The sequence below is a fragment of the Trachurus trachurus genome (genome assembly GCF_905171665.1).
Source record: "Trachurus trachurus genome assembly, chromosome: 6".
In the NCBI taxonomy this organism is placed as follows: domain Eukaryota; kingdom Metazoa; phylum Chordata; class Actinopteri; order Carangiformes; family Carangidae; genus Trachurus; species Trachurus trachurus.
The window spans coordinates 3,770,748-3,791,882 of NC_139897.1; the positions used below are offsets into that span (position 1 = coordinate 3,770,748).

General features: G+C 41.4%; 1 protein-coding gene across 4 annotated transcripts in view; it reads right to left on the reverse strand.

The window, feature by feature from the left end:
- The window catches only part of cmip (c-Maf inducing protein), a 47,183-nt gene that overhangs the window by 8,622 nt on the left and 17,426 nt on the right, over positions 1–21,135 (reverse strand). The window contains exons 1-15 of one of the 4 annotated variants that reach the window (XM_083973354.1): positions 18,575–18,696; positions 15,252–15,377; positions 11,656–11,706; positions 10,660–10,821; positions 9,661–9,702; positions 9,245–9,307; positions 9,058–9,138; positions 8,444–8,547; positions 8,184–8,288; positions 5,312–5,746; positions 3,568–3,633; positions 994–1,020; positions 843–891; positions 615–722; positions 385–501 (exon numbers count right to left, since the gene is read on the reverse strand). In XM_083973354.1, coding sequence (XP_083829480.1) covers positions 385–501; positions 615–722; positions 843–891; positions 994–1,020; positions 3,568–3,633; positions 5,312–5,746; positions 8,184–8,288; positions 8,444–8,547; positions 9,058–9,138; positions 9,245–9,307; positions 9,661–9,702; positions 10,660–10,821; positions 11,656–11,706; positions 15,252–15,377; positions 18,575–18,664 — 1,626 coding nt within the window. In that variant the 5' untranslated portion in view covers positions 18,665–18,696. The other 3 variants (XM_083973355.1, XM_083973356.1, XM_083973353.1) reach the window with 3 other exon arrangements.

The following is a 21,135-nucleotide window of genomic DNA, read 5'->3' on the forward strand; positions in this document are numbered from 1 at the left end:
CCAACGGTATTTCAATTCTTACTTCTATCACTGTTTCAAAAATATCATTGGGAGTGATAACAGACACCTAGTGACGGCTCACCTATTAATACTGTGGGTGCCTGAGCAGTCTGCCTTTCTCTTAGGGGATTTGGTTTGGTTGGACTTTTGGTTGACTTATTTTTACTCATACATGTTCACATACTACACACATGAATGATAAATGTGATTTAGTTTACTTCAGTTAATATATGTCTGTTTCTGCTGCTGATGCTGTGAACTGTATATGAAAAGTGTTCATGAATAAAACCGTTTGTTTCAACAAGTCGTCGGCCACATTTAATGCGCCAAGGGATCAAAAAAAAAAAAAAATCAAAAAGATGTGTATTATGAACATGAACAAACCTCCACCATGGTCTGGTTTCCACGCAGGGCCAGCAGCATGCAGGGCCCCAGCTTGTTTTCAGCCAGAGACAGGAGGAACTTCTTGGTCTTGTAGCAGGAGCCCATCAGGATGTGAACCTGCATGAGAGGAGGAGAAGGGGTCAGGGTGTGTGTTTTTCTACAGTATGTGTATGTGTGTGTGTGTGTGTTTGTGTGCGTGCGTGTGTGTGTGTGTGTGTGTCTACACTCACCATACTGGCAAACAGCTCTCCATCGTCATCACAGGCAACACCCCCAGGACTGTAGAGCTGGAACCAGCCATCCTTACCCGAGCGCACACTGAGGAGGCAGGAATGAACCTGGAAAACACACACACACATTCACAAGATGTTCCTGTTGATCAGTCCTAGGACATTTAGACTTTATTTAAGCTTTGGAGCTGCTTAAACAGTGGTTAACATGCCCAAACACACACTCACCTCCTGCCTCGGGTCCTCCGCAAACCTCTGAATAACATATTTCAGTTCCCTATTTAGACAGAGAAACATCGAGGCACAAATGTCAGATTGTTTTCAAACTGGAATCTAACAAAGTGTGTGAAGGACAGATTGTGATGTGTGACTTACTTACTTTGTGAATTTGGCGTGTGCAAGAGCCCTGAGAGGAAAGACAAAGGGAGATGTTAGACATTACAGCTCAGAAGCACCATGTTTGCTTCTGCAGCAGCACAGCACACATGTTATGTTTATTGTGAGTCTAAGTATTTCTGGAGCCTCAGATGATCATGTTTTGGTCGGAGTTCCACTTCACGCCTCCTCTTACACCCATGTTAGGCTGATGACACGGCATCACAATGTTACTTTACAGCGGCGGACGCTGTCAACATGTTTCTGAGGGAGTGCACAGCTCATTATGACCTCTTCAGCACATGTACACAAGACATCTGCACGTGGACTTCCAGGGATTGTTTGTCTCATAGGAAGACATGTTAATGATCCCTGTGGAGAATCATCACAATTATGTTTCAGTGGGAGTTGTAAGAGGTGGACGCTGTGACGTGAGAAATGAAATGATCAATAATTTCAATGAAATCGTTTCCTCAATTTCCTTCTCATGTTGTTTTCTGCGTCAGTCTTTTCCAACACTGTGGATCATGTGGTGTGAAATATTTACTACGCCATCATTTATATGGTTGTTCACAATAACAAATCAAAATTGAAGCTGCGCTTGAGAAGAGCTCATGGTTTTACAAGTTAACTTGTGGCTCAATCTGCCATTTTTGGTGTTTGTGGGAACTTCAGTGTCTCCAGTTGGATTTTTAAAGACATTTTTGGAGTTTACACAAAGTTCAGCTTCATAAAATGTGTTTGTGATTATAAAGAAAAGGAATGAAGAAGGTTAGAAGAAATCCACTCTGAGGATTTAAGTTGTGTGAGCTGCTACATGAGGATGGTGAAATACCCATTAAGCTCTGTGACAAATGTTTTTTTTATTAAAAAACAACAAAAAAATAAACCATTTGTCATTATATAAATCTATTCATTAAAGGAATATTTGATACAAAAAACAAATTCACTGTCATGCTGAGTGTTAGATGAGAGCGCACAGTCTGGCATCTAGCCCCTGTAAAAGGCTGAAATGTCTTTTTAAACATAGTTTATCTTTTGGATTAAGCAGAGAAGGTGTAATGTGTTAATTAGTGTTGTGTGTGCATGTACATGAAGTAATCTGAGCGTGTGATGTGACTCATTATACCCTCAGAAACAGACTGCTTGGGAGTATTGTTGCTTTTCCTAATGACGCCGGAAGACATCAACCACGGCAACAGCGGCTCAGGTGAGCAACAGGTGCGTCCCCGCGTCGGGACAAACAACCAGTCCATGCTAATGAAGCTCTGCTACAGTATGGCCAGACAATTACACCCAAGGCCCACGGCTGCTTATAGCCAATTACAACAGGCCCTGTGGGGGCAGAGAGCTCTAGACCCCCCGAGGAGCTGTGGTGAGGTGCCTCATCTACGTCAGCAGCCCGGCTCCATTAGGACCCTGTAGAAACATGAACACCTCCCCAGAGACAGTGACATGAAAGAGTGACGGAAAAAGAGAAAGGTGGGAAGAGTGTGCAGGGGGGTTGTGGGTAGCATTCTGGTTTTGGCTGCTGTGGGACCAAAAGGTCTGGTTTTGCTTTTACACTGTCACAAAAACCCTCCATTACTAAAACCACTGCTGCTTCCAACTTTAAAAGGTACTTTTGCAACTTCCTCCAACAGCAGAACCAGTGACATATTGGACATTTCCATCTACCAAAAGAAAAAAAAACACCACCTCACTCTCTCCCACTGTCTTTTCTTCCATGTTCCTTGCAGAGCTACAGCGAGCCTGTGTTGAGTTTGTATTGGGTTGCTAAAACACAAGTGACCTACACCAGATACAGCGCCTCACCGCATCCTGTGTTTGACACAGACGGAGAAGTGAAGCCGCTGTGTTGTTGTGATGCTTTCACTGCACAGGCTGCAAAGACACTGTGCAGCTCAATGACAAACTACATCTTCACAGGAGAGATAAGGAGCAGCTGAGACCTCCATACTGTGGCAGGCCACGCTTAGTTTCACAAGTTAGCTTCTTATATCAAGGAAGGAAATATAAGAAGTGGAAGCATTTCACTTTTCACTTTGGTGGAAAATAAACGAGTATATTTAGCCCAGAAAGGTTTTGTGGTACTTGTGCTTAATGGAGCACGGTACATTTAATGAGACCATATGTCTAAATACACGTATACATTAAACAGCTGATTCTGAATTGATGTAACCACTGCAGGTATCTATATTCTCACTAACCTCTCTGCTTTGGCTTGAATTGCAAGACAATAAGAGGATGAGGAGTAAATCAACGAAGAGTTGAAGATGTTTTTGTTTATCTTAGGGTTTGTTGATTTGTTGTTGTGGTTGTTTTTCTGCTGCTCCTGTGAGGGCTCAGCGGATCTGTTGATGTCATTTGATATTTGACAGAACCTGGGTATGGGGAAGCCATCAATTGAACTGCCAACCTTGGGAATCGGTGGCCAACCTGCTCTACCACGATAGAATACTCTGATTAATTACATACAATTCAGTGTGTGTGTGTGTGTGTGTGTGTGTGTGTGTGTGTGTGTGTGTGTGTGTGTGTGTGTGTGTGTGTGTGTGTGTGTGTGTGTGTGAATACTCACTCTTTAGGGAAGGGGATGGGCTGCAGCAGACTGGCCAGAGCAGGTCTCCAGTCATCGTAGTCCGACCTGACGGAGGTAGACGGTCGTGAAAAGAAACAGAGAGACATCAGTCAATGGAAGGACGTAAAGACGGGGACGTAGCCCGGCTAAATGTGACTGCAGGACAAAGAGACAGAGGGACGGCTGAAACATGAGCAGCACAGAGATGACGCAAAGCTGCAGCGTCAATCTAACAGGAGCCGGAGCGGCATCACATTACTGTGAGTTAAGTAACACAGGCTTTGTTACAAACACACAGACACTGTCGCTTTTTAGGCCACACTGATCAGTTTAATGGACCTACACACACACACACACACACACACACCTCTATATAACTGCTGCTCTACTTTCACACGATGCACTCAACACTGGGGCAGACCTTCATTCATTTATGCTGTCTTGCACACAAATGCACATGCAGACACACACATCAAGCAAAAACATAATCAGTAATACATTTCAGTTCAGTCTCGGTCTAATTGTGTGTGTGTGTGTACCTTACATGTAGGTGACTACGCCATATATTTATAGACAGATAGACAGATAGACAGATAGATAGATAGATAGATAGATAGATAGATAGATAGATAGATAGATAGATAGATAGATAGATAGATAGATAGATAGATAGATAGATAGATAGATAGATAGATAGATAGATAGATAGATAGATAGATAGAGGTTATTTTATTATTATTAATTATTAATAAAGGTTATTTTATGAATACTGAAATTCTCTACACACTACATCTAACATGTATTTATGGACTAATGTAAGACATCGGGCTTTCATCAGTTTCTGTTTGACTGTTCTTGCTGATTGATGAAAAAAAACTGTTAGTTTCTTTTTACCTGCAGGAGCCATCTGCAGTCTGCAAAACCTGCGTTTACTTTTTGATGTTGCTGATGATCACTCTAATTCTAGTTCTTTAGTGCTCATACATGATGCCTGTTGAAGCACCGCCACTTACGGCTTTCATGCAGCTTCCACTGCATCCTCACTAGATGTTACTGTTGGATTCCTGCTTTACTCTGTCGTATCACATGTGGCCTATATTCAGGTAGTTATAGTACATGAGATAAACAGTGAAACATGATACAACAGGTCCATTCTGATGAGTGAGATGAAAAGACTGATATGACACCATGTGTGAGGGTCCAGCACACTGAAACTAGCTGAACTACCAGCAGCATCCCTTCATCTCTGAGAGCTGACGCTGATATTGGTGTTTTTTTGTCTGACTATGGGGAAAAAAAAGTTCATTCAAAATGTCGCTCTGCTCCTTTAATATCCCTTTATTTTCAAAGTTTTATTTCATTATTATATACATGTATTGCTCCTTTCTCTTATTACCTATTCATTATCCCTAATATTATTATTATTTGTTTATTTTATTTTATTTTATTTATTATTATTACTGTCACTATTACCGTATTCTATACCATATTGTATACAAGTAATAGCACTCCACTTACCTCTCATCCACGCACACGCACACACACACACACGCACTTAACACTACATTCATGTATCATCGTGGCATGTCATTTCCTGTTGTTGTCTGTACTTATGTCGATTGTTTGTATGTTTGTCTATGTGGTATTTGTCCCTCATGTCACCTTGTCTATCACTTCACCAATAAAAAAAGTAAAAAAGAAAAAAAAAGAAGAAAAAAAAAAAGTAGGAGAAAACCAAACTCACAGCATCTTGAGGATGAGAGCGAAGCAGCCCAGCACCCGGTCAGCCTGTGCCGGCAGCTGGATGGACAGGGTGTTGACGGCCGGGCTGACCAGCAGACAGTCGATGAGGTTGGGCTCGCTGTCCCCCCCCGACGGCCCGCTCTTCCGCCTGGTGTTGGCCGAGTTGTTCCGCTCCAGCTCCACCAGGATCTCGCTGGAGTTGACCACTGAGGGAGGAGGGGAGAGGGGCAGGGAGGGTGTCGGGGAGGTGATGGGGATGGAGGGGTTGGTGTTTGAGGGGGAGGAGGGCAGCGGCTGAGGGGGGTTGGGGCTGGTGGAGAGGGGGGGTGGCGTGGGAGGCTCGGGGCGCAGCAGACGCAGTGGCATCGGGGGTTTACGCTCGTTCTGTTGCTGGCAGCCGTTCCTGATCTCCTTCAGGCTGGGGGAGTTGTCCCGGCTGCAGGGGGGAGGGGAGGGGGAGAGTGAGATGACTGGACCCACAAACAAAACCTATACACAACACAGGCATTACTTACCAAAGCACAGGGCCGTTGCTAGGAATTCTGTGTCCCCTTAAAGGTCCCATATTATACTCTTTTTACTCAATTTCACTCAGCTGTCAGACGTCCAACTAAACTGTATTGTAAATGTATTGCCCCAAACTGATCCGTGGTCCTGAATGTCGGCTGTCTAAAAGTTGCTCTACTGAGAACAAGCTGTTTCTGTGCCTGCACCTTTAAGTAACATGGTTACTGTACATAGCAAAGATTATTACCACTTTATGACTTAAAATTGGTCAGTATTTCATCAATTTAGCTCAGGAGTTTCTTGCTGTGCACTGCAGCCATAGAAATAGACGTGGTAGGCGTTTTATCGCGCTGAGGGGCCGGCCTCACTCCCGTCGTGACATCACCACAGGAGCTGAGTCTGAACAGCCTGTATGAGCGCCGTTTTACCAGTCGGTGGGCTGCAGAGTCGATGCAGGACCCGTTTGCTTTCCTCATTCTAGGAGTTGGTAGGCTCAGGGAGGATCAGTTTATATAGGTAGAGACCAGAAAAAAACTGTTTTTCATAATATGGGACCTTTAAAGAATACTAAAGTGGGCCCCAACCCCTTGACTTTTCCAGTTTTTTTTCTTAGACTATGTATTATCATTTTTTATTTAGCCTACTTTGTTTTGACACTAATGCAGCATTACTATAATATTAGTCAGGGTCTTATGCAGAATAATTCAGTCATACAAAGATTAGTCTACTGGGGTTTTTTGTGGGCCCCACTGGGCGCTGGGCCCCTAGAATTATCATCACCTTTCTCCCCTATACAACGGCCCTGTCAAAGCACAACGGTTATTAAAATATAACAAGAGGCCTAAAAATAAGCGTGTGATGACGGAGGGGAGAGAGGAGAGGTGAGGGCCAGGAGAGAAGGCCACCAGAGCGATGGCTCCTCTGTGAGCTGGAGCTTTGGAAAAATGAGGTAAGAAGTGTCACCTCTCTGGGGTGAGTGAGGCTGAAGAGATGGTGCTAATGAGTGGAGATAGCCTCTGCTACACATATGGAGTCAACAAAAAGGCCCTGTGGAGCACCAGAGGGAAACATGACCACTGAACTAGAAATCACTGGAGTGAGGTAAGTCAGAAAGCAACAGTGGAAAAAAAAACACCTTATCTGTGAAATGTTTTGTTTTCTCTAATGCACAACGACATGTCGAGGAATGAAAACATGGAATGATTTTACATTTAACAAGAAAAAATGGTTTAAAAGAAACATTTGTTTCTATATAATAACTGACTCAATAAAGGGGAATTTCTTCATTTTTTAAATGCTTTTTATTCCTTTTTGTCTTTAATCACTGTATACTGAGTTTATAGTGGTGTTAGTACTATTTCTGAGCTGTGTCAAATGCTTTACTGACCAATACAATGTGGGGGTTTTGTCATTATCAGTGGTTTTACTCTTTGGCTTCTGTTCCTATCTCTTTTTTCTTTATTTACACATCTTTCTTGCAGTATCACCCAGGAAGAGCACCTGCTGCCATGAATGAATTCACAGTTGCAGCTGGTTTCATTGCTGTTCATTGAAATGTTTTTGGTTTTTCCTAATTCATTTAAAGGTATGATTGATAGAGGCCACTTAACCCGTGACTTAATTAATCAATAAATATGGAAAGACTAAATGTAAAGATGATTACATATGACATATAGCAACAAACCCGTACTGTGGTGTAATAAACCTGATGGGGAAATCCAGATACAATATAATCATGTTAGATATTATAATGTATTTTATTGGCTGACCCTTATATATTAGCCTGTGTGTTTGTTTTGCATTGTAAATGTTGGGACATTGCTAATCAGTTTAGAGCTCTAACTGGCATCATGTGGTCTGACCGTACAGTCATGGTTCTGCTTTCCCGGTAACATCTGTAAATTGCCGTTTGTGCTGTTTCGTTCAAGATGTGGGGAAATTACAGGCTGTGTGTTTGTCTAATCGATGAAAAAAATGGACAGAAGCAAACAAAAGAACGGAGACAACAGCTGAATAAACAGGTGGGGTGTGAGGAAGGAGTCGACCTTAAAAACAATGGCTGCTGTGGTGAAGCTTCTCTCTCAGGCTTGTGATAGGGGTTTTTTGTGTGACAAGATGTGTTCAGCATTAAGGTTTCCAGTCAGGCAAGCATTTATTCATTAAGATACACACTTGTCAAAGAGAAGGGACAGTGAGCTGATAGATGAGCACATCAGCACTGTAAGTAGGTGAGCTGATGGGGAGTGCACTCAGATAGCCAAGATACTGTACAGGCAGTGGAGCTGTTGTAAAACCTTCAGGCTCAGACAAGAGAAGCTTCAGTGTGTGTGTGTGTGTGTGTGTGTGTGTGTGTGCATGGTACTAACCTGTTGATGAACTCCTCATAACAGGAATAAATGGCGGCGAGGCACACCGCCACCAGGTTTGGCAGCACACGTGGGTGAGGGCACTGCCCGGTCGGCCCATGCATGCTGCAACACACAGACACAGGTCAGATACCTCGGCCCCGGCTATTTACTGAAGGTCCAGTGTCCGTCACCGCACACACTGTTTGTTAGTATGTAGAGCAAAGTATGAGGAGTTCTGTCTAACGCTAATGGCCTCCTGACAGGCAGCACTTTCTCACCTGTGGACGAATTTTTTCACCACCTCCATCCCGGCATTCAGCTCATTGAGAGCCAGGATGTACTCCTGAGTGAAGAGACGCAGTCGAGGGCATTTCCCAAAATCCTGAAACATGGACACACAAAAACAAGCAGTCAGCTAGAAATATATACATGTTTGAAACTATTTTTCCATGTCCATTTGGTTTAGATTGTGGTAATGTATCTGCAATGTCAACAATCAAAAGATTCTGGAGCATCATTAATGTTTTATTCTGCTTATGTCACTTCTTAAACAGCCGTTCATGAAAAATAAAAGTGAAATATTTCATCTGGATGAAATGTCTTATGGAATTTATCCTGCGATATATTTATTTATTAAAGTCTCTTCTACTTAATATTTGAAATCCAATATTTGATCTGTTGCCAGTTTCCCTTTTCAATCATTATATGATTAATTGCTGAGTATGTTAGCACTACACTGGGTTGACCAAGGCCTCTCTTATGGCCTTTAGGATTTGTAGCTTTTTAGATCGTATTTTTCAGCCACACTCATTTGTATGAAAAACAGGATGCACCAAACAGACATCGGTACTAGTGCGCGCTCTGGTTGTCTCCTGAGTGCTGCCTTCCTCACCATGTTATGTTTAAGGATTCTCTGGACCACTGGAGTGAAAACTTCGATCACGACCATTGAACGCGGCCGCTCCCGACAGTGCTGCAACACACAACAACGAGCATCAGCAAGAGGACACTTCTAAATACACACAGCTATTTCAGTTCTCCACACAGGTTGAGCTCACGACTGGAGCACATGATCTTACCTTACAGAAGAACTCACACAGGTCAGGTGGTGGGTGGTTGTTTTCCAGCAGAGGAGCAATGGCCTACACACACACACACACACACACACAAACACAAAGATGAATATTTCCATAATATCCTATCTGTCATTCACCCCGGCTGGGAGCCAGAAGTGTAGATCTGGGTTATCAGGTGAATTACACCTGCACCACAGCCTCTCTCAGCATCCAGCCCTCTGCTCTGCACAGACAGGGCCATATGAGTGTCTATTGTATCATTCCTATCCATAGCAATACACAAGAGTAACATACATGAGGGGAATCTATATTTGTCTTCAGTTTCAAGATCAAAACTACAAGAGGCTGGACTCTGGAGTCAATTATTAACTTCAGCCTGATTTCACAGAGTTCATATTAACAGTGAACTTCATACTGACCACAATGATGTTCTCATGGTCCTGAGTGCTTAGATTAGAGTTCTGTAAAAGGAGAAAGAGAAAATAGTGTTTAGATTTATTTTAGTATTGCCCAAAAAGTCGCTGTTCCTTTAATGATTTTGGTGACATCTTGACCTTTCTTCCAGCACTGCACTAGAAACTTACTGAAGATCTAAAAATAACAATGCAGTCAGTGGACTGACTGTAAAAACTTTGGATGCAGCCTCTGGGACCTTATTGTTTAACTGCGTGTCCTGTGTTCCTCCTACAGAATATGTCAGTGTTCGTTCTATATATACAGTATATATGCAGTATTTATGACATACTGTATATAAGATAAACACAACACTGTAGAAAGAACATAACAAGTCCTGCATTATAAAAGTTGAAGCAAACTGTACCTATTTATAAACCATTCAATTTGCTAGGCTGCATCATACATACAGTACATTACAGTGCTGAAGCAGAGATATAAAGTAGCATACAACCAAAATATCAACTACAGTTACTAGAAAACATAAAAAGAAGAATTCATGAATTAAAAACAAACGGAGAGCACAGAGAACAAATACTAAAACATTTTAACCATGAAAAGAAATGAACTTTCATAAAGTTTTTGTTAATTATTTATCATTTATTATTATTATTATTATTATTATTATTATTATTATTATTATTATTATTATTATTATTATTATTATTATTATTATTATTATTATTATCAACATGTGGGCCTTTAAACTTTAATTCATTGCAGAACTGAACTGAAAAGCGTTAATAAATATAATTCATGTTTAACCACAAGAAATTAATCTCGTTTTTGTTAAAATTACAAAAAAAAAGAAAAATGGAAACATTGGAAAGACACTGGAGAAAAAAACCCTTTTAGGATTAGGTTTAGATTAGTCGACACACTAATATCAGGCCTCAGCTGGGAATGGTATGGGCTGAGTAAAGCCATTTCTGGGTGAGATGTGTGTGAGTGTGAGTGTACTGTACCTCGGCCAGCAGGGTGGAGATGATGTGCAGCGGGGCCTGATGGATGGACTCGTCCTGCAGCGGCGAGGTCAGAGCCATGTCCACCAGCGCTCTGATCTCCTTCAGCACCACGTCCCAGCGGCTCGGGTTGTTCAGGACCTTCCGGTACTTGTAGATCTTTTTCTGCAGGAAACACAGGTTGAGTTTCCTCCTCGGTCACTAACCAACACATCAGTGTTTTTAGACTGTGAAACCTGCGCTCCTTCACAATTGTCACAATTTCTTGTATGCTTGTTGCGTTGCCTTGGAAACTTTTCATTCACCATGGTGCAGTGAAAACACACAAACAGGAAATGTTTGTGTAAGAATCAGAGCTGGGTAAAGTAAAGCACCTATCATGACACCAGTGCTCTCTGTGTGACGGCGTTTTCATTGCTGCTTGAGAAACAATGCTGAGTGGAGGAAATTATAAACACAGGAGGATTTTTTTTTCTTTCATTGACAGGAAGTGACTGTGAACTCTGAGCCACTACAGGAATACATCTTTGCATTGCTTTATTTAGCTCAGTGAGTGCAAATGACAATGACACCTTTGGAGGTCTGAACCTCATAAATGTCTGTGAAAATGCCATAAAGTTGTGTGTCAGAGTTTAGTAACACAACTAAAATCTATTGTCAGTGTTTCAGCATCATCGTGTTGCAATAAACTTCAAAGTGTGGGGTGAGCTTTATAACATTTAAAGAGAAGCGACAATATACAGTGGAAAAGAGGGAGAGAGTGTGTGTGTGTGTGTGTGTGTGTGTGTGTGTGTGTGTGTGTGTGTGTGTGTGTGTGTGTGTGTGTGTGTGTGTGTGTGTGTGTGTGTGTGTGTGTGTGTGTGTGTGTGTGTGTGTGTGTGTGTGTGTGTGTGTGTGTGTGAATGTGGGGGATGGGGGTTAAAGGTCTCTGCACCACAATGCTTTGATGGAGCTGCTGAAATAAATCAATTAATAGTTAAAGACAAAGTGTAACCTTACCTTCCACTGCAGGGAGTGAAACCACTGGTCTCTTAAGTAGCTGTTTGCAGCCTAAAGAAATGAATGCACACACACAGACACACACACACACACTTTGTTAAATGGTGATTTCACATACCAGACACACATTTGCTTGTAGTCTATTAACTGGTTGGTTTACAGTCATCTCTACACAGTGTCAGGGAACACACACAGTGACGTATCAGCCCTCAGTAGAAGACTGAGTCTGTCCTCTGCTTCCTCTTCTCAGCAGCTCTCTAAATGCAGCTCTACTTGTGGTTCTTAGACTTTCTAAGAAGGCAGAGCCTCATGTCCTCTTTGATTACTGTAATTGGTGCCACTATAATTGTTTCCGTTATTATTAATAACTCTAATACACCTATTATTGGCATGATTAACAAGCAGTCTGACGGTGCTTGAATACAACTCGACCCCAGTGATCATGGCTGAGCGTAAGAAGGTGAAAAAGCAAACAGTCTGCAGCAGCCCCTTAAAAGAACACAGTGTAGAAGTAATTGTCACTTTAAAGTAAACAAGAGCTTCATCCCGAGCTTCCTCTTGTAGTGGTGTGTTCATCTCATAACATGATCATCCATTCATTCTCAGCCAAACCTGACACATCCCTCAGATACCTGAATGCAGCTCATCTCACGTTTCATTAACTGAGGTTTTATTTTTGTCGACTCACACATTAGGAACACATTTATATCAAGTCCCCTGGTGGATCACTGTGTAACTTTTCTTACAGGCTGTGTGATACACTGGGCGATATGCAAACAGAACAGGGGGATTTTTGTTTCAGGTGCTTTTTTTATTTTTATATATATATATATATATATATATATATATATATATATATATATATATATATATATATATATATATATATATATATACATACATACACACACACATTATTGCATTTTATGTTTCATTATGCAAGTGATGCAGTCATTAAACTGCAGTTCAAGGTTTAATGTAGTACAGTAATTAAAGAAATGAGGGCTGGAGCAGCAGGGCAGGAAGAAATATAAGAGGATATCACATGAGGTTGGATATAGTGCGATCTTCAAATGTTATTACATATCAGCCCAAGCCTACGCTGGTGTGTCCTTATTGTTAGCCAATCATTAATATCATTATCATATTTGGAGCAAGGGACAAGCAGATTCAAACAAGATAAGGGTTACAAAGTAGAGTAGAGCCAAGGTGAAAAAATTCCCTGATATCACTGAAAAATGATCTTGTGACCTCTGTGATGCCACAGTCCACTGCAAACTGACATGACAACATCTGCAGATGGATTTTAAAGCAAAGAACCAGGCTCAGTAATAACGCTGCCATTCTTCCCATCTGCTTCCTCTGTGTTTGCACTTTTTACTACCTGTGCCAGTGTTTGTTCACAGTAAAATAAATGATCACTACCAAACAAGGCGTTCAGTCCGTGGTGTGTGTTTGGAGGATGTTATTGTCATGTGCTGCAGTTAAATCGTCTTTTTAATTGTGGATTCTCATCGTTCTAGTTTACATTATAGTTGGCGCTGATGAGCATAGCCGTAGCCAAGCCCAGAATGTCTGCAGATTGAAGTTTCAGTTACATTTTTCTAAGTTTCTAGTTTTCCAGCTTCTTCCAATCACTGGAGAACTACACCAGTTTCTCTAGTTTTACACATGATCCCTATAGGCCGGTCACTAGAAACTAGAGAAGCTTTTCCTTCCTTCGGAGCTCAAACTGACTCTGTCTGGCAGTGGTCCAAACAGCTGGCAGCAGGCATAAGCAAACACCACGGAGGAGGTGGGTATACAGTGTTGACCCCCAGTGCCTATAATGGGTTGAATTGTGTATCAGAGTTAATTGGGCCAGTGGGTAACAGAACCGAATGTTCTCACTGAATCGCTCTGGTGAATGTGGAGATTAATTTTTCCCAGGAATTCAGGACAGTCTCTGAGAGTTGACTGGGTACACGGTGGAAGTGTCTGGTACAGGATCTGCTACAGGATCTGCTATTGTCCTGAGCCACCAAACCAGACAGCCCGCTCAAGCTCTTTTTTGACGGTGTAAGACCATCATGGACGATTAACATCAACCAAATAAATACATCTCACCAGGGACCAATCAGGGCCACGGTTCCCGCTTCACTGCTCTAATCCTTCAGCTGCTCTGTTAACAGGCCGTGCCTCAGACTTTACATTCGCTTATAGTTTTTAAGATATATGGTAGATCGATACGATGACTGCATCAAAGCTTACAGTTTGAACTGATGCCTCTGCATTGATGTAATCATTGTGTTTGTGTCCTTTGCTCTGCTGCTGATACATCCAGGAACAGACAGAAAAAAATGTATTTCAAAGATGCTTTTCTAGCAGACACAGGATGTCTTTATCAGCTGGGAGCTGAGCTGGCAAACAGTTACTCAGCTCGTTTCTCTGATAACTTCAGACCAAGACGTCTGGCCACTAAAATCCTTCCTCTGGTCATAGCTAGGCCTGCACGATATGAGCAAATTGTGCGATTTGCAATGACACTGGTCAATACTGTGATGACAATATGACTTGAGATAAATAAGCAAATATTTAAGTATGCATTAACCATACAGCCCCTGTGTCTTGCTGCTTTAATAGGTACCTCAAACACTGAATAGAATAAAATAAAAATACATATATTTCGAGCATACTTTTTGAGCATTCTAGGCAACCTTCTGCGATGTGTTTATCGTGCATGTTAATATTGCGATGAAGTCAGCCCTGGTTACAACATGGAGTTAAAGGTCTAAAAAGTGTTTGTGGTTAAAAAAAACACAGACAAACACTGACACATAATCATAGAGGATATGATGTCATTGACAGTCACAGAATTCTCTGGTTTGAGAACTGATTGAACAACTGAAACAACTCAACAACATAGATGATATACAGTAGGTCTCAGTGTTTTTAGTCATTAAACTTTCACATTTCACTACATTTATAAACAAAACATAACTGTACACTGCAAAAACTCAAAATCTTTCCAAGAATATTTGTCTTATTTCTTGTCAAAATGTCTCATTTCTAGTCAAAACTAATCTCTTTCCACTTAAAATAAGACTCATCACCTAAAAATTAACTTGTTTTTAGATCATTTTCACTTGTTTCAAACAAATTTTCACTTGAAATAAGTAGAAAAATTTGCCAGTGAAAGCAAGTTTTTTGAGCTTGTAATAAGAAAGAAAAACTTGATCCACTGTCAGATTTTTCTACTTATTTCAAGTGAAAATATCCTTGAAAGAAGTTAAAAAAGTGTCTAAAAACAAGCTACTTTTAATGTGATGAGTCTTATTTTAAGTAGAATGAGATTAGTTTTGACTAAAAATGACATTTTGACTAGAAATAAGACAAATATTCTTGGTAAGATATTTGAGTTTTTGCAGTGTATGTTAACTGTAGTAGCCGCCTGGCTAGCCTACATTTTATGGTATTGTTCTATTGTCAGTACTTATTTTATAGCCTGTGTTATTCCTATCTGTATAGACAGCTGACTGTATCTGTCCTGTTTTTGTTTTTTTTAATGAAATCAACATCAACATCAACATCAACATGAACTGGGACCTGTGTATTACCTGCAGCAGAACGGTGCCACCAGGAAAGCTCAGCTGCACACAGTACTTTGGAGCATTGTCCCATGACAGGAGCTGCAGGTCTTCTATGGAGCTGTATGACAATGACGTCTCCATGTAACCGGTGGGCTGTGAGAGAAAGAAAGCAAGAGGATATTAGTCTGCCGCTGTCTAACATTTAGAGTACATACTGTATATTTAAACAGAGCTGCAGGATTAAAAAGGCCATTATTTTTACTGGCAGTCAGCTGGAAAGACAAAAAGAAACATATCCTGGGCTAACCTGCCCTGGGTAAACACAAGGCCACACAACACCTCCACATACAGCAGATTATACACTACACATACAGTAGCTGTCTTTATCAGCTGTGGATACATTTGATGTCGCTCCAAGTGAATAGTCACTGAATGCTGAAACAAAGTGGAAAATCAATTTAGCAAAAGCCATTAATCACACAATTACACAAACATCACCTAGAAGGACATTGCTCGTGTTGCTTTGGGTCAACACACACACACACACACACACACACATACACACAGAGAGAGAGAGAGAGAGAGAGCGAGCAGTCTGCTGTGTGATCCCAGTCTCACCATTGTGAGAGCTGGACGCAGATGCAACTGAGTTACAGGCCACAACCTGTTTGCTAGTCTCAAAATGATTACAGAAAGGCTGACAAATTACCACAAGTTTCCGGACTCAGGAACAGAAGAGTCTTTAGAGAGAAAGAGGGGGAAGAAAAAAAAAAAAGAACCTAAACAGATAAAAATAACGAAGCCACAAGGAAAGCGAGCCTGTGTGTCTTCTAACCCCTGGGAGCAGTTAGCAGCAGAGAGATGTTTAATGCCACGGTGTGTGTCCACTGGGACATGTGTCTGTCAGAAAAGGCAGAAATGGCAGTAAATGAATCACCAGCTGATTTCCCAGACATTAGCGTCACTGCATGACTTAGTAGCAATTATTGTTGATGGGAGACTAACTGTATATCCACACAAATGGGCCTTGCAGACGTCATCTGAAGTGGCTGTCGCTGCACCCGAATTAGGAAGCAGTGCTTTCTGGAATTCATCAGCATTTTTTTTTTTTTTCCCTTTTACTTTCTATTTTTCGGAGGCCATTTTCATTTAGAAAACTCTGCTTTCGTCACTCAGAGGAAGCTACGCTGGCTTATGTGTCTCTGACTTTTTTTTTTATAGAGGAGTAAAATAAACTTTCTCAGTGGCTGAGTGCATGTAGAATGTTTCAGCTGGATGTGGCCAACCACAGTAATGTAGAAAAGAAAAAAGAGACGTTTGAAAGCTTATTGCATACTTGTGTTTCTTGTTATCAGCGGACAATCACAGATTTTAAAGAGCTTCTGTATATCAACAGTTTCACCTTGTTACCATCTATGTAATGTTGATATAATATAAAAGAGACAAATATTCAGCCAACGCCTTGAATGAGTACCTGACACCCTGGAGCCACCAGGTTTGGTTTTTACTTTTATGTGTAAATGTCATGTTTAACGAAATGTTGATTATCGCAATGTTTTTTTTTTTGTTATTTGCAGAGTTTGTGTGCTTCACTCTTCTCAATGAAGTATGGCACAGAGACAATAGAAGCAGGTCGACATCCTACCAATGGCTTTGACTCTGAGTGAACACACTAAGCATTAAAATATTTAAACTGGTCTTTTTGGGCCTGCAAACAGTTATTAACAGTACTAACTGTTATCTAGTATGGGAACATGACTGGGACGTGCCAGGTTTCTGTCACCACAATAAAAAGAGCAGAGAACTGAGCAAAGTGCTGCTAATGACATGAAGCAGCAGTTTTACTATAGAAATAGTCTTGAAATATTGGGGGAAAAAAACTGAAAATTGTAAATGAACAGGTCTGTTTCTCCACTGACTGTTAGATGAGAGATTAATTTAACATAGGGACTGGAAACAGACAGTGTGGGGTCAGTGATTGAGGACATCACCGCCTTGTGTTTGCTTTCTGCCAAGTGTCATCTGGTTTCATCTGTCATCTGACATGTTTTTCTGTTTTTGTTATCAGACAGGCAGGGGGGCCGTTTGAAACGGAGCCTGAAGGTGATGTTGACCCAACATGTGAACTTCCAAAGTGCAGCTGAACTCCTGATTTTATTAACAGTGGCGTCATGTGACAAAGTCCGCAAAGCCAGCACACTGGCTCAAGTGAAACTGCAGTACATGCCCGAAAATGTGGTTGATATAGCAACAAATGCATTAAGTTGGCAACATTTCATTCTGAAAAAGGAACTTCCGTCAGGGAAACTCCACTGAGTCTGACCAGTGGTGTAACTTCATGACTCAGTCAGTCAGTCAGTCAGTCAGTCAGTCAGTCAGTCAGTCACATTGTGTGTACAGAGCCACACCTGCTAAAATGGTCAAGTCAAATATCCTTAAATATCAAATATCGTCCAACACTTTATTAAATAAGCTTCATCTGTGCATAGACAAATAAAACATTAAATACCAAGTTGTGGTTGTGACATTCACACCCATTTCACACAACAACTGGCCAGATGTGCGCAGGTTAGACCACAGCCTTCTTTAATTCTTCACACAACATCCCACTGAACACCACAAACACCTCCAAAGATCCGCACAAACTCACCGCGTCAAGACAAAGACGCACAAAGACTCTGCTGAAAAGGTGGTAATCCTGCCGTGTCACCCACTGTTGCCCATTACAACACGTCTGAAGGCTTGAAGACTCCTTCTGTTTGCTGTAACCATGGATATGCAAATCCAAACAGCAATCAAGGGATTAGATAAAAAAAAGTCCAGATTTACAATGAGATGATGATTTGTCCAAAATGGACAGTGAAGCTGCTGCCGACCTGCTGATCCCAGCAGCGTGTACTAAAACAGACATGCTGTTTAACTGAGGCCAATGTTTTCAATACTGAGAGTCAAACAGACTTGGAGAAAACTGCACCTGGATAATTATAATATTGTCTAATGAGAAGAATAATCACTGATAATGGTAATTAATTATGTTTTTTTGTTTTTTTTTTACCTGTGGAAAATCTGACCTAAACATCACACTGTCGCTTGTTTATATAAATGTAAATATATAGTATCCATCACATCCAGATAATTACTCTCATTATAATATAAACTAGGAGTGTCAAGCTACAGTCAGTGTCTGAGGAAAACAGGCTCCCACAGGCTGCTCTGGTATCACTCCACTGCCTCTGCTGCTGCTGCTTCCAGACAGATAAACAGCCTGTCTCTGGCCTCACACACACACACACACACACACACACACTGAGGCACGGCTCCTCTCAACACAAACACATCTAAGTAGTTACATGGAAGCAGCGGCAGCAGCGAAGGCCTGCTGTAGCCTGGCGTCCCTCTGCAGCAGAGTGGAGCAGACAGGTGGTTCTCTTTATTTGCATCCATGTCAGTCGCTATAGAGCAAACAGGCAGCGCTCTGCTCCTCCCCTCCCTCCTCCTTCCACTGAAGAACAAACATGCTGTTCCTTTATTTACACCTCCCTCCGCGGCTGATACAGCAAGCTGGCTCTTCTGTCTTACCCCCCCTACACACACACACACACACACACACACAGACACACAATCCCTGTTGTGAAACTGCAGGCATACAGGATTTTCATTACGGACAACATCCATGGCAAATATTGGTTCTGGGCGAGATGTCTCATTTCCTTGGAAGAGCAAACGTCAACCTCTGTCTCTGTCTGTCTCAGTGTGTGTGTCTGCAGCCAAATAGTGTTGTTGCTTGACTTGAATGAACATACCACACAAATGAAACAAAACTGCAAAATAAAGAGCAAATATATAAGAAAGTGTGTGTGGATGGTGTTATGTATTTGAACGCACAGAGACAACACAGGATGGAGACAAACAGAAGGAACTTCAATTTTCTGATAACCAGCCGAGGTTACCATAGATACTCCATCCTGCACAAGAGCATACAGCGATTGCTTGCCTCCCTCAACCTTACTCTCCATCTCGCCTTTATTCACTCTGACTCCATCTTCCTTTCCTTCATTCTTTCTTTCTTTCTCCTCTCCTCGATTTTCCTGCTGCCTGTACTTGTCTTTTTCTCTCATTCTGTCTCTTTCTGTTCTGCTTCTCATCATGGAGGAAGGTTGGAGGAGGCTACAGCTCCTCTTGTCTCTTCTCTTCACTGCTGTGTTGCCATAGAAACAAGAGGATGAAGATGTATGTTATGTTTTTTGTTTCCAGGGAGAAGCAGAGTGAAATGACAGGAGGAGGAGGAGGAGGAGGAAGAAGAAGAAGAAGAAGAAGAAGAAGAAGAAGAAGAAGAAGAAGAAGAAGAAGAAGAAGAAGAAGAAGAAGAAGAAGAAGAAGAAGAAGAAGAAATAGAGAGTAAGCACTGTAATTTTCAGTACACCAGTAGGCCTACTGATCATATCGCATCACTGCAAGCAACTATGAGGTGGAATGGGCTTTATGCACAGCTCTACTACTTCCTGAATTAAGCCAGCTCCTTTATTTCCTGTTTTACATTATTGGACCAACTGATTAATCCAGGTGTGTCTGACCATTGTTGGCAGGTCAGACACACCTGGATTAATCAGTTGGTCCAATAATGTAAAACAGGAAATAAAGGAGCTGGCTTAATTCAGGAAGTAGTAGAGCTGTGCATAATATTGTCTGCATGTGGACAGATGCAGCTGTTTTCACATTTCACATTTCAGCATTAAAGACTTGACATTTGTTTCAGGGTTTCATCCTTTAGCTGATGTGAAAATGCTTTAAACCATTTACTATAAATCGCACTACCACTCAGAACAAACTCTTTATGTTTTTAAAAACATAGAATCTTCTTGAATTGAATTGTTGATCTAAATGTAATTTATAACTGCAGGCTGCTCCATGGGGTTTGGGTCTGGAGACTGTGTTGGAAGTCTTGTCTTATTCTCACCATTCTGCAGCAACGTCCTTCCTGCAGCACATTCTCCTCATAGTGTAAGAGAGGGTGTGACTTTCCCAACACAGAGAGGGTGTCACAGTCATCGACCTGCAGGAATTGTTTGCATTTAGCCTTTACTGACGTCCATCGATGCATGCAAATTGATTGAACACATTTCTTCTTGAAACCTGAAAAGCCTGATCTCCATGAAATCCATTAGATTATGTACCTGCATTTTTAAGCATTTCTATTGCTACATATTTTGAGCAGCTCTGACTTGACTTGTTAAAAGCTTCATCCACTGGTGCACTTCCAGGTACAATATAACATCTCTGTTATAAAACAGGGGGAGCATACGTCAGTCCGACTGCCCACAAGTCCGACGGCTCATTTCTCCGACTACCCATTCTACAGTGTTATGGTTAGGTTTAGGGTAAGGTTAAGGGTTAGGGCTACTTAAGTCGGAGAAGTGGGAGGTCGGACTGATGACGCAAAAATAAAGAAATGTATGGTCGGAGTCGGAGAAATGGGTGGTCGGAGAAATGGGTAGTCGGACAGACGTCATGCGCCCCTGTTTCAGAGCCGACTGGAGGCTCCAGTGACTCGGACACAGGATGATTGGGCTGGAGCTAAGTGTTAGCATTGTTAACATCAGCAGTAGAAAAGTAGAAGTGATAAAAATAGAAGTAAAACAGAGCAATGTTTCCAGTTCTCAGAATGTAAAAGGAGGAAATATTGAGCTGAATCCCATTAATTCTTCTAATCTGGTAAATATATACAACTGTTGATGCTAACATTGGCTAAATGAGAAAACAGATTACAAATAACTCTATTATGGTTTTTCATTGGACTTGAGTTGAATTTTTGACAAAAACTGGTGAAACTGTTGTAAGACTTTTGAGTGGCAGCGTGTAAGATGTTTACATTTCTTTATTTTTATTTGCTTAAACAAATACATTTTATGAA